Source organism: Xenopus laevis, chromosome 3L (assembly GCF_017654675.1).
Source record: "Xenopus laevis strain J_2021 chromosome 3L, Xenopus_laevis_v10.1, whole genome shotgun sequence".
In the NCBI taxonomy this organism is placed as follows: domain Eukaryota; kingdom Metazoa; phylum Chordata; class Amphibia; order Anura; family Pipidae; genus Xenopus; species Xenopus laevis.
Genome location: NC_054375.1, coordinates 159,991,997 through 160,010,561, shown reverse-complemented (window position 1 = coordinate 160,010,561; position 18,565 = coordinate 159,991,997). Strand labels below are relative to the sequence as shown.

Here is an 18,565-nt window from a genome sequence, read left to right as displayed (position 1 = left end):
CACAGATAGCTTCAGTACAAATAGTGAGCAGTTACATACAAAGCCTCCAGGGGTGCTTACCCAAATATGGTACCAATTACAGACTGGCAATTTAGTCCAACCCCAAGTACAGGCCCTCCAAGAGAAACATGTGGGGCATGAACTCCAGATTTACTAATCACTCTACTTTCCTTCCCAGTTACCCTGATCCTCTGTCTCACTCCTAGTATGAGTGCAACTGATACCTGATCCCAATGTGATTGAAAGGGAAGAAAGAGAATTAGACAGGAAGGTGGAAACCCTCTCGCAATTCATTACAGGTCCCGGCACTAAACACTTTGCACATTTTGGTGTCATGTGCTAATGGGCCCCCCAGTCTATTTGGATCAATTGCCCACAGGGACCCTACTGATACTGGGGATCCCTCAAAGTTCCAGCATCTCAAAGGTGCCATTAGCTCTAGGGTTCCCACGGCAACTTATGTCATTACATACAACAAACACACCCCTAAAAAGTCATGTGTGGGGGGGTCATATTGGTTCCCTGAAAAATCCTGAGCAAGTAATTGTGTCCAATACCCCTGGTGACACCCCAATGTTTCTATATATCTGTAACCTTGTTATGAGCTAAGGGGGCCCAGTCTGAAGGTCAGTTAGGGGGAGATTTGGGGTGAGTGCTTATTTGTACCCTGGGTACCCCTGGAACTATAGCAGGGTGACTGTTACCCCAATGTTTCTATATATCTGTAACCTTGTTATGAGCTAAGGGGGCCCAGTCTGAAGGTCAGTTAGGGGAAGATTTGGGGTGAGTGATTATTTGTACCCTGGGTACCCCTGGAACTATAGCAGGGTGACACCCCAATGTTTCTATATATCTGTAACCTTGTTATGAGCTAAGGGGGCCCAGTCTAAAGGTCAGTTAGGGGGAAATTTGGGGTGAGTGTTTATTTGTGCCCTGGGTATCCCTGGAACTATAGCAGGGTGACTGTTACCCCAATGTTTCTATATATCTGTAACCTTGTTATGAGCTAAGGGGGCCCAGTCTGAAGGTCAGTTAGGGGGAGATTTGGGGTGAGTGTTTATTTGTACCCTGGGTACCCCTGGAACTATAGCAGGGTGACACCCCAATGTTTCTATATATCTGTAACCTTGTTATGAGCTAAGGGGACCCAGTCTGAAGGTCAGTTAGGGGGAGATTTGGGGTGAGTGTTTATTTGTACCCTGGGAACCCCTGGAACTATAGCAGGGTGACACCCCAATGTTTCTATATATCTGTAACCTTGTTATGAGCTAAGGGGACCCAGTCTGAAGGTCAGTTAGGGGGAGATTTGGGGTGAGTGCTTATTTGTGCCCTGGGTACCCCTGGAACTATAGCAGGGTGACACCCCAATGTTTCTATATATCTGTAACCTTGTTATGAGCTAAGGGGGCCCAGTCTGAAGGTCAGTTAGGGGGAGATTTGGGGTGAGTGCTTATTTGTGCCCTGGGTACCCCTGGAACTATAGCAGGGTGACACCCCAATGTTTCTATATATCTGTAACCTTGTTATGAGCTAAGGGGACCCAGACTGAAGGCCAGTTAGGGGGAGATTTGGGGGTGAGTGTTTATTTGTACCCTGGGTACCCCTGGAACTATAGCAGGGTGACTGTTACCCCAATGTTTCTATATATCTGTAACCTTGTTATGAGCTAAGGGGGCCCAGTCTGAAGGTCAGTTAGGGGGAGATTTGGGGTGAGTGATTATTTGTACCCTGGGTACCCCTGGAACTATAGCAGGGTGACACCCCAATGTTTCTATATATCTGTAACCTTGTTATGAGCTAAGGGGACCCAGTCTGAAGGCCAGTTAGGGGGAGATTTGGGGTGAGTGTTTATTTGTGCCTGGGTACCCCTGGAACTATAGCAGGGTGACACCCCAATGTTTCTATATATCTGTAACCTTGTTATGAGCTAAGGGGACCCAGTCTGAAGGTCAGTTAGGGGGAGATTTGGGGTGAGTGTTTATTTGTACCCTGGGAACCCCTGGAACTATAGCAGGGTGACACCCCAATGTTTCTATATATCTGTAACCTTGTTATGAGCTAAGGGGACCCAGTCTGAAGGTCAGTTAGGGGGAGATTTGGGGTGAGTGCTTATTTGTGCCCTGGGTACCCCTGGAACTATAGCAGGGTGACACCCCAATGTTTCTATATATCTGTAACCTTGTTATGAGCTAAGGGGGCCCAGTCTGAAGGTCAGTTAGGGGGAGATTTGGGGTGAGTGCTTATTTGTGCCCTGGGTACCCCTGGAACTATAGCAGGGTGACACCCCAATGTTTCTATATATCTGTAACCTTGTTATGAGCTAAGGGGACCCAGACTGAAGGCCAGTTAGGGGGAGATTTGGGGTGAGTGTTTATTTGTACCCTGGGTACCCCTGGAACTATAGCAGGGTGACTGTTACCCCAATGTTTCTATATATCTGTAACCTTGTTATGAGCTAAGGGGGCCCAGTCTGAAGGTCAGTTAGGGGGAGATTTGGGGTGAGTGATTATTTGTACCCTGGGTACCCCTGGAACTATAGCAGGGTGACACCCCAATGTTTCTATATATCTGTAACCTTGTTATGAGCTAAGGGGACCCAGTCTGAAGGTCAGTTAGGGGGAGATTTGGGGTGAGTGTTTATTTGTACCCTGGGAACCCCTGGAACTATAGCAGGGTGACACCCCAATGTTTCTATATATCTGTAACCTTGTTATGAGCTAAGGGGACCCAGTCTGAAGGTCAGTTAGGGGGAGATTTGGGGTGAGTGCTTATTTGTGCCCTGGGTACCCCTGGAACTATAGCAGGGTGACACCCCAATGTTTCTATATATCTGTAACCTTGTTATGAGCTAAGGGGGCCCAGTCTGAAGGTCAGTTAGGGGGAGATTTGGGGTGAGTGCTTATTTGTGCCCTGGGTACCCCTGGAACTATAGCAGGGTGACACCCCAATGTTTCTATATATCTGTAACCTTGTTATGAGCTAAGGGGACCCAGACTGAAGGCCAGTTAGGGGGAGATTTGGGGTGAGTGTTTATTTGTACCCTGGGTACCCCTGGAACTATAGCAGGGTGACTGTTACCCCAATGTTTCTATATATCTGTAACCTTGTTATGAGCTAAGGGGGCCCAGTCTGAAGGTCAGTTAGGGGGAGATTTGGGGTGAGTGATTATTTGTACCCTGGGTACCCCTGGAACTATAGCAGGGTGACACCCCAATGTTTCTATATATCTGTAACCTTGTTATGAGCTAAGGGGACCCAGTCTGAAGGCCAGTTAGGGGGAGATTTGGGGTGAGTGTTTATTTGTGCCCTGGGTACCCCTGGAACTATAGCAGGGTGACACCCCAATGTTTCTATATATCTGTAACCTTGTTATGAGCTAAGGGGACCCAGTCTGAAGGTCAGTTAGGGGGAGATTTGGGGTGAGTGTTTATTTGTACCCTGGGAACCCCTGGAACTATAGCAGGATAACACCCCAATGTTTCTATATATCTGTAACCTTGTTATGAGCTAAGGGGACCCAGTCTGAAGGTCAGTTAGGGGGAGATTTGGGGTGAGTGCTTATTTGTACCCTGGGTACCCCCTGGAACTATAGCAGGGTGACACCCCAATGTTTCTATATATCTGTAACCTTGTTATGAGCTAAGGGGACCCAGTCTGAAGGTCAGTTAGGGGGAGATTTGGGGTGAGTGCTTATTTGTGCCCTGGGTACCCCTGGAACTATAGCAGGGTGACACCCCAATGTTTCTATATATCTGTAACCTTGTTTATGAGCTAAGGGGGCCCAGTCCTGAAGGTCAGTTAGGGGGAGATTTGGGGTGAGTGCTTATTTGTGCCCTGGGTACCCCTGGAACTATAGCAGGGTGACACCCCAATGTTTTCTATATATCTGTAACCTTGTTATGAGCTAAGGGGACCAGACTGAAGGCCAGTTAGGGGGAGATTTGGGGGTGAGTGTTATTTGTACCCTGGGTACCCCTGGAACTATAGCAGGGTGACTGTTACCCCAATGTTTCTATATATCTGTAACCTTGTTATGAGCTAAGGGGGCCCAGTCTGAAGGTCAGTTAGGGGGAGATTTGGGGTGAGTGATTATTTGTACCCTGGGTACCCCTGGAACTATATGCAGGGTGACACCCCAATGTTTCTATATATCTGTAACCTTGTTATGAGCTAAGGGGACCCCAGTCTGAAGGCCAGTTAGGGGAGATTTGGGGTGAGTGTTTATTTGTGCCCTGGGTACCCCTGGAACTATAGCAGGGTGACTGTTACCCTATAGGAATAGGGGGTGTTGGATATTTACAGTGTAGATGTGAGTGAGGGGCAGAGGCAGTGGGAGAATAAAGAGACACAGACTCTTGTTGTTTCACATGAATAAACATTTAATTGGAAGTAAAATGGACACATACATATTATTATTATTATTATTATTATTATTATTATTATATACCACACAGAGATTATTTACTAACAGAAGGAAACAGCACAATGGAGCCGAGTCCCTTCATACATTAATATTCTAGGAAGGAAACAGATTAAAGGGAAAGTGTTCCTGTTTTATAAATCAGAATTACATTGTAGAACATTATTTGGGCAGTTTTTATTTCCAGTAGATTGTGAATGTGACATGATGGGGGCGCTGTTCTCTTACAGCTTATGGACAAAACTGGGTGAGAAACCCCTGGACGAAGCAACCAAATTGTAAATGGGGGAAACCCTGAATGATGTGGGGGAAACCATTCGTATTGCACTTTTCATTTGCTGTTCCTGAGAGCAGTTGTGCCCCCCCTAACACTGGAATACAATGTCCCATCCCCTCAAAGTGGTTGTGATGGAGGGAGGCTAAAGGCGGCACTGTACCCCTGTTCTGTCTTTTTGTTGTTGTGTAGAGGGTCAGAAGATGGGGTTCCCTGTGTGCACTACCTCTGAGCCGCCTCCACTTGCTGGTAATGGCTGAATTATTCTAATGACACTTTATTCCTAAAGAGAAACGTGTCCCGGCACTTGTAGCTTCAGCCTTTAACTGGGGGAGCAGGAGGACCCCCTCTCCTCTTCTCTCTGTTCCGTCTCCTCTTTCTCGTCCCTCTCTCCTCCCTTATTGGCCTCCTTTGCCTCTTTCACTGCCTCCCGCAGGTGGGTGACGGGCTGGGCCCTGACCTCAGACACCCTATGGGCCAGGTAGGGGCCCCTGCTGATGCCACTGAGAAGGTCGCACCCCGGGAGGAAGGGGTTGGGGCAGGAGCCTCGCAGGAAGTAGAAGGAGAGTTCCTCCAGCAGTCCCAGGAAGCAGGAAGCAGCATTGTGCCCCTGGCACAGGAAACCCTTGGGGAGCCTCTCACAGGCGTGCAGGAGGGTCACCCATATGACATAGGGCCCCGGGGCGTCCGAGCCCTGCAGGAAAGGTCTCAGCACTGATACAGATGCCCGGAGCACCCTGGACAGGGCCGGATGGAGACACCTCCTCATGAACAGCTCCACCCCGGGGAAACTCACTCTCCACTGTCCTTCAGCCCCCCAAGGAAGTAGGTGGAAAAGTCTGGGGGGTCCCTGTTCCTCATCCACCCAGTCCTCCAGGTACTGCACCCCCGCTGGCCACCCTCGCACCTCCACCACCGGCACCACATCGAAGCGCAAGAAAACGTCGCTGGAGTTGGAGAAGAGCAGAGACGTGCAGTTGCCCCACGGTTCTGCCCCTTCTTGGCACAGATGAGGGGGGGCAGGGATAGGACAGGAGGACACAGCAGAGAGGAGGGAGGGGGTGAACCACACAGAAACATTGTAGGGGGACACGAAGGGGGGGCTGGAGCTGAGCTGAGGATGAGGAGGGTCCCATAAAGAGACAGGCACCCGGTAATGGCAAGGAGAGGTCTGATGGAGCAGAGTGGGGGAGGGGAGGCGCAGGATGGGGACCAAGATGGTGTAGGATATGGGGGGGCAGGAGAGAGGAGAAGTGGAGCCCAAGTCTACAGGGGACACATCGAGGGAACCCGAGCACAGACCCCCCTGGAGAACCAGAAGAGAGTTGGGGGAAGGGAGAGGGTGAAGTTGCTCTGGGGGTGCAAAGTGAGAATTGGGGGGGAAAAAGAAAAGAAATTAGATATCTACAACATCATTTCCTCTGCTATCAACTTCCTGTACTACAACTCCCAGCATCCCACGTTAGCCATTTCCCTGCTGCATCATATTCATCATGTCCTTATTCTTCTGCTCTAATGGACCCACATCAACTACAGCCCCCCAGAGAGAGGGCAGAATTAAAGGGGAAATTCTTTTCTGTGACTCAAACCCACAATGTCTGGGGAATATGAAAGCGTCTCATATAAGCTCCAGAGGCCAAAGGAGGGAGGAAGGAAATGTAAATCACATATCTCATCTTCCCTCACTTCCTCTTCCATTATTCCTTCCTGACACTTCCCCTTCCTTACACACTATTCCTTCCTCCCACTTCCCCTTACACAATATTCCTTCCTACCTCCCACTTCCCCATCCTTACACAATATGCCTTCCTCCCACTTCCTCATCCATTATTCCTTCCACTTCCCCTTCCTTTCACAATATTCCTTCCTCCCATCCCCACTCCCCCTTCCTCCCATCCCCACCATAATATTCCTTCCTCCCACTTCCCATTACACAATATTCTTTCCTTCCTCCCACTTCCCCTTCCTTACACAATATTCCATCCTTCCTCCCACTTCCCGTTCCTCTCCCCTCTCACCAATCAGAGAGAAGACATATTTCATAGCTTGCTGGCAGGATTCCCGCAGGTCCCGCCCCTGCAGAGCGCTGCTCTCCCGCCTCTCCAGCTCCTCCATCAGTTTGTTCAGTTCCTCCATGCGGGACCCGGAGCAGAAGTCGACGTTGGTCAGAGGTCGGGCGGAGGAGGTCATCCTGTAATATCCCAAATCACATTCCTTGGTCCCTGTACAGTCGCCTGGATCCCACCTGCCTATTTTAGCACCTGTTCTCTAACCAAGAGAGCTTACAATCTAATTACAAATAGCCACATCAAGTGCACAGACTGGGGCAGCCAAGTATATTCCCGTGTGTAACACGAGGGCTTGTGCTGATGTAGAGTTGCCACGGGCTGGCTAATTAGCTAATTCATTTAGATGCCGCCTGCTGCAGACTGAACTGATTTCTGTGCAGCCATGTATAATGTAGGTGGAGCCTGTGGATTCCGTATTGTTCAGAATTAAAGGGGAGAGGTGCAAGTCTAGTGCTGAGGAGCCTGAGGGGGGAGACTGCAGTGAAGGGCCCAGAATTACTTTGAGGAGCTGAATGGAACCCCCAGTTCAGACTCCAGACAAGGAGCTCAGTTACATGTGTGAGTTACAGTTCAGCTCGCACGCGGGACAAAATCAAGGCCAGAGAGTGGGGGAGGGGGCAGAGTTAAAGGGACAGTGTGTGATATTACAGATTGGGGAGTGAGTGAGAAATCTCTGCTACTCCCCAGGGGCCACACAAGGGCCCATCACTTACCTGAGTCTGAGCAGGTGCCGAGCTCTGGGGTCACTGGTTTTGCTCCAACGATTCTCCCTCCAGATCCACAAACACTTCCTGGGAAACAACAGCCCTGAATCACTGGCACCCTCCCCTCCTACCTGCACAGCCACGCCCTCTCCTACCTGCACAGCCACGCCCTCTCCTACCTGCACAGCCACGCCCTCTCCTACCTGCACAGCCACGCCCTCTCCTACCTGCACAGCCACGCCCTCTCCTACCTGCACTACTATTCCTACCTGCACAGACCCACCCAACCTGTAGAGCCATGCCAACCTCTTACCTGTACAGCCCCGCCTACACCTTACCTACACTGCAGAGCTCAGCCAATGAGCAGGCAGGTGTATCTGGGAACATTCCATTAATCAGGGGGCGGGGGAGCACCTGGAATATAAAGTGCATTTTTGCAGCTCGGTTTCCATGGCAATAATTCCCACATAATCTCATGTCACCAGGCGACAATGGGAAGTTGCTCAGAATGACCTTTTGTTTGATCAATAGGAAAATACGATTTTTCAGTTTGTAGTGAGAAATATGGCGCCACCTTGTGTCAGTCTTGTGATTCTCCTACAATTTGTAAATTCCACTGCACTCTCTTACTCAGCTCCCTCCCCCCAACTCATTCCCCTCCACTTCTGACTCCTGCTCCCAACATATAAATCCTCACTCACCCCTGCACCTCTCTGCTCCTCTCAGTGTTATGTGAATAAGTACAGTCCCTGCACCTCTCTGCTCCTCTCAGTGTTATGTGACTAAGTACAGTCCCTGCACCTCTCTGCTCCTCTGTGTTATGTGACTAAGTACAGTCCCTGCACCTCTCTGCTCCTCTGTGTTATGTGAATAAGTACAGTCCCAGCACCTCTCTGCTCCTCTCACTGTTATGTGAATAAGTACAGTCCCTGCACCTCTCTGCTCCTCTCAGTGTGAAGTGAAGCTAATAACCAGTCCCACTGCACCTCTCTCTCCTCTCAGTGTTACGTAATAAGTACATCCTGCTCTCTCTGCTCCTCTCAGTGTTATGTTAATAAGTACCATCCCTGCACCTCTCTGCTCCCTCTCAGTGTTATGTGAATAAGTACAGTCCCTGCATATCTCTGCTCCTCTCAGGTTAATGGATCAAAGTACAGTCCCTGCACCTCTCTGCCTCCTCTCAGGTTATGTGATATAAGCAGTCCCGTGCACCTCTTCTGCTCCTCTCAGTGTTATGTGAATAAGTACATTCCCGCACCTCTCTGCTCCTCTCAGTGTTATGTAAATAAGTATAGTCCCCTGCATCTCTCTGCTCCTCTCAGTTTATATGTGAAATAAGTACAGTCCCTGCACCTTCTTCTCTGCCTCTCTCAGTTTATGTGAATAAGTACAGTCCTCGCACCATCTCTGCTCCTCTCAGTATTTATGTGAATAAGGTACACTCCCTGCACCTCTCTCTCTCTCAGTGTTATGTGAATAAAGTAGTCCCTGCACCTCTCTGCCTCCTCTCAGTGTTATGTGAATAAACAAAGACAGTCCCTCACCTCTATTGCTCCTCTCAGTATTATAGTAATAAGTACAGTCCCTGCACCTCTCTGCTCCTCTCATGTTAATGTGAATAAAGTATAGCCCTGCACCTCTCTGCCTCCTCTCAGTGTATATGTGTGAATAAGTACATCCCTGCACCGTCTCCTCCTCTCATGCTTATGTGAATAATTACATCCCTGCACCTCTCTGCTCCTCTCATTGTTATGTAATAAGTAGTCCCTGCTCTCTGCTCCCTCAGTGTTATGTAATATAGTTACAGTCCCTGCACCTCTCTGCTCCTCTCAGTATTATGTCTGAATAAGTACGTCCCTGCCACTCTCGGCTCCCTCCATGCTTATGCCACTGCATCTCTCTCTCCTCTCAGGTTATGTGAATAAGTACAGTCCCTTGCACCTCTCTGCTCCTCTCACTGTTATTGAATAGAGTACAGTCCACACCTCTTCTGCCTCCTCTCAGTTTATGAATCAATACAGTCCCTGCACCTCTCTGCTCCTCTCAGTGTTATGTGAATAAGTACAGTCCCTGCACCTCTCTGCTCCTCTCAGTGTTATGTGAATAAGTACAGTCCCTGCACCTCTCTGCTCCTCTCAGTGTTATATGAATAAGTAGTCCCTGCACCTCTCTGCTCCTCTCAGTGTTATGTGAATAAGTACAGTCCCTGCACCTCTCTGCTCCTCTGGTTATTGTGAATAAGACAGTCCCTGCACCTCTCGCTCCTCCAGTTTATAGTGAATAAGTAGTCACTGCACCTCTCTTCTCCTCTCATGTTATGAATAAGTACATCCTCACCTTCTGCGTCCTTCAGTATTATGTGAATAAGTTACAGTCCCTGACCTCTCTGCTCTCTCATGTTGTTATGTGAATCATGCACCTTGTGTCGTCTTGTCTGATTTCTCCTACAATTTGAAATTCAAACTGCACTCTCTAGCTCAGCTCCCTCACCCCAATCATCCCTCCACTTATGAATCCTGCTCCCAACATATAAATCCTCACTACACCCCTGCACCTCTTGCTCTCTCATGTTATGTGAATTAGTACAGTCCCTGCCACCTCTCTGCTCTCTCAGTGTTATTGAATAAGTACAGTCCTGCGCCTCTTCTCCTCTAGTTTATGTAATAATAGTCCCTGCACCTCTCTGCTCCTCTCAGTGTTATATGAATAAGTAGTCCCTGCACCTCTCTGCTCCTCTCAGTGTTTTGTGAATAAGTACAGTCCCTGCACCTCTCTGCTCCTCTGTGTTATGTGAATAAGTACAGTCCCTGCACCTCTCTGCTCCTCTCAGTGTTATGTGAATAAGTAAGTCCCTGCACCTCTCTGCTCCTCTCATGTTATGTGAATAAGTACAGTCCCTGCACCTCTCTGCTCCTCTCAGTGTTATGTGAATAAGTACAGTCCCTGCACCTCTCTGCTCCTCTGTGTTATGTGAATAAGTACAGTCCCTGCACCTCTCTGCTCCTCTCAGTGTTATGTGAATAAGTACGTCCCTGCACCTCTCTGCTCCTCTGTGTTATGTGAATAAGTACAGTCCCTGCACCTCTCTGCTCCTCTCAGTGTTATGTGAATAAGTACAGTCCCTGCACCTCTCTGCTCCTCTCAGTATTATGTGAATAAGTACAGTCCCTGCACCTCTCTGCTCCTCTCAGTGTTATGTGAATAAGTATAGTCCCTGCATCTCTCTGCTCCTCTCAGTGTTATGTGAATAAGTACAGTCCCTGCACCTCTCTGCTCCTCTCAGTGTTATGTGAATAAGTACAGTCCCTGCACCTCTCTGCTCCTCTCAGTGTATTTGAATAATACAGTCCCTGCACCTCTCTGCTCCTCTCAGTGTAATATAATAAGTAGCTTGCACCTTCTCTGCTCCTCTCAGTTTATGTATAAGTACAGTCCTCACCGCGCTGCTCCTCGTGTTATGTGAATTAATACTATCCCTCACCTCTTGCTCCTCTTCATGTATTGAATAAGAGTCCACTGCACCTCTCTGCTCCTCTCAGTGTATGTGAATAATTACAGTCCCTGCACTCTCTGCTCCTCTCAGTATTATGTGAATAAGTACAGTCCTGCACCTCTCTGTCCTCTCAGTTATACAGTGAATATGCACCTGTGTCAGTCTTGTGATTCTCCTACAATTTGTAAAGTCCACTCACTCTTTACTCAACTCCCTCCCCCAACTCATTCCCCTCCACTTTCTGAACTCCTGCTCCCAACATATAAATCCTCACTCACCCTGCACCTCTCTCTCCTCTCGATGTATGCCTGAATAAGTACCATCCTCACCTCTCTCTCCTCTCAGTTTACTGTGAATAAGTACAGTCCCTCACCTCGCTGCTCCTCCTCAGTGTTATATGAAATAAGTCAGTCCCCTGCACCTCTCTTGCTCCCTCTCAGTGTTAGGTGAAATAAGTACAGTCCCTGCCAACCTCTTGCTCCTCATGCGTCATATAGAATAAGTACAGTCCCTGCACCTCTCTGCGCCTCTCAGTGCTTATTGAAGAAAGTAGTCCCTGCACCTCTCTGCTCTTCATGTTATTGAATAAGTACAGCTTCTCTCACCGCTTCTGCTCCTCTCAGTATATGTGAACTAAGGAACAGCCCGCACCTCTCTGTCCTTCTATGTGTAGAGTGATAGTATAGTCCCATGGCAATCTCTCTGCTCCTTCCATGTTATGTGAATAAAGTACACTCCCGCACCCTCTCTGCTCTCTTGTTAATGTAATAAGTACATCCTGCCACCTCTCTGCTCCTCTCATGTTATGTGAAAATACAGTCCCTCAACCATCTCTGCTCCTCATCAGTTTATCGTGAATAAGTCGAGTCCCTGCACCTCTCTGCTCCTACTCAGTGTTATGTGATAAATAAGTCCCGCACCTCCCTCTGCTCCATTCTCAGTTTATGTGAATAATAAGTCCCTGCACCTCTCTGCTCCTTCAGCTTATGTGACTACAGTACAGTCCCCACAACCTCTTGCTAGCTCTCTCAGTGTTATGTGAATACAGTTACAGTCCGCATTCTTCTTCTGCTCCTCTCAGTGTTATGTGAACTAATACAGTCCCTGCACCTCTCTGCTCTCTCCACTGTTATGTGAATAAGTACAGTCCCAGCACCTCTCTGCTCCTCTCAAGTGTTATCGGAATAAAGTACAGTCCCTGCACCGCTCTCTCCTCCGATTTATGTAATAAAAGTACATCCCTCACCTCTCGCTTCCTCTTCAGATTATGTGATTAAGTACAGTCCCTGCACCTCTCTGCTCCTTCTCTTTATGTAGAATAAGTTACAGTCCCTTGCCACCTCTCGCTCCTCTCATTTATGTGAATAAGTACAGTCCCTGCACCCTCTGCTCCTCTCATTATGTGAATAAATTATCCTGCACCTCTCTGCTCCTCTCATTTATGAATAAGATACAGTCCCACCCCTTCTGCTCCTCTCATGTATATGTGAATAAGTACAGTTCCCGCATCTCTCTGCTCCTCTCCAGTGTTATGTGAAATAGATACAGTCCCATGCACCTCTCCTGCTCCTCTCACTTATGTGAAATACAGTTCTCCAGCACCTCTCTGCTCCTCTCCCAGTGATTGAATTAAGTACGTCCCTGCACTCTCTCTGCTCCTCTCAGTGTTATTGTGAATAAGATACAGTCCCTTGCACCTCTCTTGCTCCTCGCAGTATTTGTGATAAAGTAACAGTCCCTGCACCTTAAAAAATTGCTCCTCTCAATTTATGTCGAATAAGTCACAGTCCCTGCACCTCTCTGTCCTCTTCAGTCGCTTTATGTGAATAAGTACAGTCCTGCACCTCTCTGCCTCCTCTCCAGTTTATGTGAATAAGTAGTCCCTGCACCTCTTGCTCCTCCAGTCCTTATGATGAATAAGTACAAGTCCCTGCCACCCTCTCTGCTCCTCTCAGTCTTATGGATAATAAGTACCCCAGTCCCTGCACCTCCTCGGCTCCTCTCAGATTGTTATGTGAATAGTACAGTCCCTGCACCTCCTGCTCTCTCTTCAGTGTTATGTGAAAAGTACAGTCCCAGCACCGCCTGCATCCTCTGATGTTATGTGAATAAGATACGTCCCTGCCACCTCTCAGTTTATGTGAATAAGTTACATCCCGCCCACCTCTCGGCCTCTCATTTATGTGAATAAGTACAGTCCCTAGCACTCTCATGATTATATGAATAAAGTACAGTCCCTGCACCTCTCTGCTCCTCTCAGTTTATGTCGAATAAACGTACAGCCGCACCCTGCTTACCTCACCTCTCAGGTTTATCGTGACAATAAGTACATCCTGCACCGCTCAGTTTATGTGAAATAAGTACAGTCCCTGCACTCTCTGCTCCTACAGTGTTATGTGAATATAGTTGTACAGTACCCTTATGCACCTCCAGTGTATGGATACAGACAGTCCATTGCACCTCTCTGCTCCTCTTCCAGTGTTATATGAATAAGTACCAGTCCACTGCACACTCTCTGCTACCTTCTCATATATATAGTGAATACATATAGTCCCTCACCTATCTGCTCTCTCTAGTGTTATAAAGTGAAAGTACAGCCCTGCACCTCTCTGCTCCTCTCAGTGTAATGACTAAGATACACGTCCAAGCACCTCTTCTGCTCCCTTTATTCTCAAAGTGTTATGTCGAATAATAAGGACATCCCTGCACCTCTCTGACTCCTCTCGTTTTAATGAATTAATATACTAGTCCCGGCACCTATCTGCTCCTCTCGTGTGTATATGAACTAAGTATACTTCCCTGCACCTCTCTGCTCCTCTCAGTCGTTAAGTGAACTAAGCTACAGCCCCTCGCACCTCTCTGCTCCTCTCAGTGTTATGTAATAAGTACAGTCCTGCACCTCTCTGCTCCTCTCAGGTCTATGTGCAATACAGTACAGTCCCTGCACCTCTCTGCCCCTCTCATTTATGTTAAAAGAAATCCCTGCACATCCTCTGCTCCCTCATGTTAGTGAATAAGTACAGTCCTGAACTCTCTGCTCCTCTCAGGATTATGTGAATAAGTTACAATCCCTTGCACCTCTCGCTCTTAATGTATAATGCTGAATAAGTTATAGTCCTGCACCTCTCTCTCCTTCGCCAATTTAAGTGACTAATACAGCCCAACACCGTCTCTGCTCCTCCGCAGCTGTTATGTTGAATAAGTACAGTCCCATGCACCCTCTGCTCCTCTCAGTTTATTGAATAAGTTATCCCTCACTCTCAGTTATATGTGAAGAAGCTACAGTCCCACACCTCTGCTGCTCCTCATGATCTTATGTGAATAAGTACAGTCCCTGCACCTCTCTGCGCGTCTCATTGTTCATGTGACTAATTTACAGTCCCTGCACCTCTCTAGCTCCGTCATGTATTGAAATAATACAGTCCCTGCACCTCTCTGCCCTCTCAGTGTTATGTGATATAATATACAGTTCCTTGGCACCTCTTCTGCTCCTCTCAGTTTATATAATAAGTAGTCCCTGCACCTCTCTGCTCCTCTCAGTGTTAATGTGAAGAAAGTTACAGAGTCCCTTGCACCTCTCTGCTCCTCTCATGTTATTGACATAAGTACAGTCCCTTCACCTCTCGCTCCTCTCAGCTGTTATGTGAATAATACAGTCCCTGCACCTCTTCTGCTCCTCTCATTTTATTCGTGAATAAAGTACAGTCCCCTGCACCTCTCAGCTCCTCTTGTTATGTGAATAAGTAACAGTCCCTGCACCTCTCCTGCTCCTCTGTTTATGTGAAAAGTACAGATCCCTGCCACCTCTCTGCTCTCTCCAGTGTTATGTGCTAATTAATACAGTCCCTGCACCTCTCTGCCTCACTCTCAGTGTTATGTAATAAGATACATCCCTCCACCTCTCTGGTTTTGACTCCTCTCAGTGTTATTGACATAAGCTACAGTCCAGCACCCTCTGCTCCTCTGTTATGTGAATAATACAGTCCCGCACCTCTCTGCTCCCTCTCATGTTATGTAAATACATACATTCCCAGCACCTCTTGCTCCTCTGTGTATGTGAATAAAGTACAGTCCCGCACTCTCTCTGTCCTCTCAGTGTTATTGTAATAAGTACATCCCAGCACCTCTCTGCTCTCTGTGGTATAGTGACATAACAAACAGTCCCGCACCTCTCTGCTCCTCTCATTTATGTATAAGGACAGTCCCTCACCTCTCTGCTCCCTCATTTATGTAATAAGTTACCAGTCCCTGACATCTCGCTTCGCCCGATCAGTGTTTAGTGAATAAGTATAGTCTCTGCACCTCTCTGCTTCCTCTCAGTGCTCTAATGTACTAAGCACAGTCCACACTCTCTGCTCCGCTCATGTTATTGTGAATAAGTTACATCCCTCACCTCTCTGGACTCGCTCTCTTGTTATTGAATAAGTACCATCCCAAGCACCTCTCTGCTCTCTGTCTTATCTTGAGGTAAAAGTACAGTCCCTGCCACCTCTACTGCCTCCTCTCAGTGCTATATTGAATAAAGTACAATCCCAGCACCTACTCTGCTCCGCTGATTTATGTGAATAAGTACAGTCCCTCACTCTCTGCTCCTCTCATCTTATGTAAATAATTACAGTCCAGCACCTCGCGGCTCCTCTCAGATGTTATTGAATAAGGAAGTCCCTGCAACATCTTCTGCCCTTCCTCTCAGTGTTTATGTGAAAAAGTACAGTCCTGCACCTTCTTGTCTACTCCTCTCATTTATGTGAAGTAAGTAAAACCAGTCCCAGCACCTCTCTTGCTCCTCTCTGTATGTGAATAATACCAGCCCTCGCACCATCTCTGCTCCTCTCAGTTGTATGTAATAAGACAGTTCCACTGATCTCTCTGCTCCTCTTGTGTTATGGGAGAGAGAGACAGTCCGCGTGCAGCCCTCTCTGCTCCTCTCAGTATTATGAACTAATACATCCCAGCACCTCTCTCTCCTCTGTGTTATGTGAATAATACAGTCCCGCACCATCTCTGCTCGCTCAGTTATGTAAATAAGTACAGTCCCGAGCACCTCTCTGCTTCCTCTTGTTATGTGAATAATACAGTCCCCCATGCCACCTCTCTGCTCCTCTCATGACCTACTATAAGGCAAGTTATATCTTTGAAGTCGACATCTTGTCGAATGCGTAGGTCCTCGGCCAGGGGCGACAAAGGAACGAGAGAATCTTATTTAAAGTACAGTCCAGCACCTCTGCGTCCTCGAATTTTATGTGAATAAGTACAGATCCCCACCTCTCGCATCCTCTCAGTATATCTGAATAAGGACATCCCCCCTCTGCCCTCCTTCATGATATGGGAATAAGTACAGTCCCTCACCTCTCTCTCCACTGTGTATGTAGAATAATACGAGTCCCTGCACCTCTCTGGTCTCTGTGGTATGTGAATAATACCAGTCCCTGCCACCTCTCTGCTCCTCTCAGTGTTAATTGTGAATAAGTACATCACCAGCACCTCTCTCGCCTGGCTCGAGTCGTTATTGAAATAAACTACAAGTTCCACAGCACGTCTGCTGCTTCCTCTCATGTCATGTGAAATAATATAGTCCCTGCACATCTTTTCCTCTCCAGGTATGTGAATAAGTACAGTCCCGCACCTCATCTCTCCTCTCATGTTATTGGAATCACAGTACAGTTCCTGGCACACTTTCTGCTCCTCTCTAGTGTAATGACTAAGTAACAGTCCCTTGCACCTACTCTGCTCCTCTCAGTTTATGTGAAACAAGTATCAGTCCCTGCACCTCTCTGCTCCTCCTCATTATCATATGAATAAATAGCCTGCACTCTTCGCTCCTCTCTGCTTTTATGTGAATAATTACAGCCGCACCTCACTGCTCCTCTCAGGTGTTTAGTAATAAGTTCAACATCCCTGCACCTCTCTTCCCTGCGTGTTATTATGATAAGCTCCCTGCACCTCTCTCGTCCTCTAATTGTTATAGTGAAAATATATACAGTCCCTGCACCTCATCTGCTCCTCTGTGGTGTTTTAATGTGAAAAAAAATACACATACCATCCTGCAACTCTCTGCCTCTCTACAGTTTATGTGAATAAGTACGGCCTGCACTACCTCTCTCATATCCTACTCCACTATCATGTATTGTAATAAATACATACCACTGCACCTCTCTGCTCCTCTCATGTTAGGATAAGTACGAGTCCAGCACACTCTGCCTCCTCTGTGTTATGTGAATAAAGTACATTCCCATGCACCTCTCTGCTCCTCTCATGCTATGTAAGAAAGTACAGTCCCAGCCACCTCCTCTGCTCCTCTGGTTATTGTGAAAAGTAAGTCCGCACCTGCCTCTGCTCCTCTCAGTGTTATGAATGGAATACAGTACAGTCCACACCTCCTCTGCTACCTCTTGCTATGCAATAAGACATCCCTGCACCTCTCCTCCCTTCTCAGTTATGATGAATAATACAGTCCCTGCACCTCTCTGTCTCTCTTTATCTGAATATAATAGTCCTCACCTCTCTCCTCCTCTCATGTTATGTGACTAATAAATATCATCCAGCAACCTCTTGCTCTCTCACAGTGTTATGGGAAAATAAGTATCACTCCCTCACCCTCTCTCTTCTCTCGTTTATTGAATAAGTACAGTCCCACACCTCTTTGCTCCTCATGCTTTATGAGATATACATTACAGTCACTGCCACCTCTCTGCCTCCTCTCAGTGTTATATGTAATAAGTAACAGTCCCAGCACCTTCTGCCTCCTCTGTTATTGAATAAGTACCAGTCCCGCACCTCTCAGGCTCCTCTCATTAATGAAATACATACATTCCAACACCTCCCTTAGCTCCTCTCAGTTATAATTGATACTAATATAGTCCCTGAACATCTCTGCTCCTCTTTTATGTGAATAAGTAGCCATCCCTGCACTCTCTGCTCCTCTCCATGTTATGTGAATAAGTTACAGTCCAGCACTCTCTGCTCCTCGTGTTAGTAATAAGTACAGATCCTGCACCTCTCTGCCCTCTCATGTTATGAAATAAGACAGTCCCTGTCAATCCTCTCTGCTCCTCTTGTATGTGAATAAGTACATCCCCTTCACCTCTCTGCTCCTTTCATTATGTGAATAAGTCACAGCCACAACCTTCTCTGCTCCTCTGTGTTTATTCAAATAACTAACAGTCCCTGCACCTCTCTTGCCTCCTCTCACGATGTTATAGTAAATAATTACATCCAGCAACCTCTCTGTCCCTGTTTATGTTAATAAGTACAGTCCCAGCCACCTCCTCTGCTCCTCTCAGTTATGGAATAAGTACATTCCCAGCACCTCTCTGCCTCCTCGTATGTGAATAAGATACAGTCCTGACCTCTTGCCCTTGCTCAAGTGTCATGTGAATAAGGACAGTCCCTGCAACTCTCTCTCCCTCTCAGTGTTAATAACATAGTACTCCCTCACCTCCTGCTACCTCTCCAGTTTATGTGAAATAAGTAATAGTCCTAGCACCTCTCTCTCCTCTCACAGTTTATGTGACAAATACTTAGTCCCACACCTCTCTGTCCTCCAGCGTTATGGAATAAAGTACAGTCCGCACCTCTCATGCTCCTCTCTTGGTTGTGAGATAA

The 18,565-nt window shown here is 47.4% G+C and overlaps 1 protein-coding gene across 1 annotated transcript; it reads right to left on the bottom strand.

Moving 5' to 3' along the window:
* Positions 1 to 4,361: 4,361 nt before the first annotated feature.
* On the bottom strand, positions 4,362 to 7,699 carry LOC108711835 (transmembrane protein 102). The gene is made up of 3 exons (XM_018253913.2): positions 7,477 to 7,699; positions 6,713 to 6,885; positions 4,362 to 6,047 (listed from the first exon to the last, which is right to left on the bottom strand). The coding sequence occupies exons 2-3, from the start codon at positions 6,882 to 6,884 to the stop codon at positions 5,017 to 5,019; spliced, it is 1,203 nt and encodes a 400-aa protein (XP_018109402.1). The 5' UTR covers position 6,885; positions 7,477 to 7,699; the 3' UTR covers positions 4,362 to 5,016.
* Between the last annotated feature and the right edge of the window lie 10,866 nt (positions 7,700 to 18,565).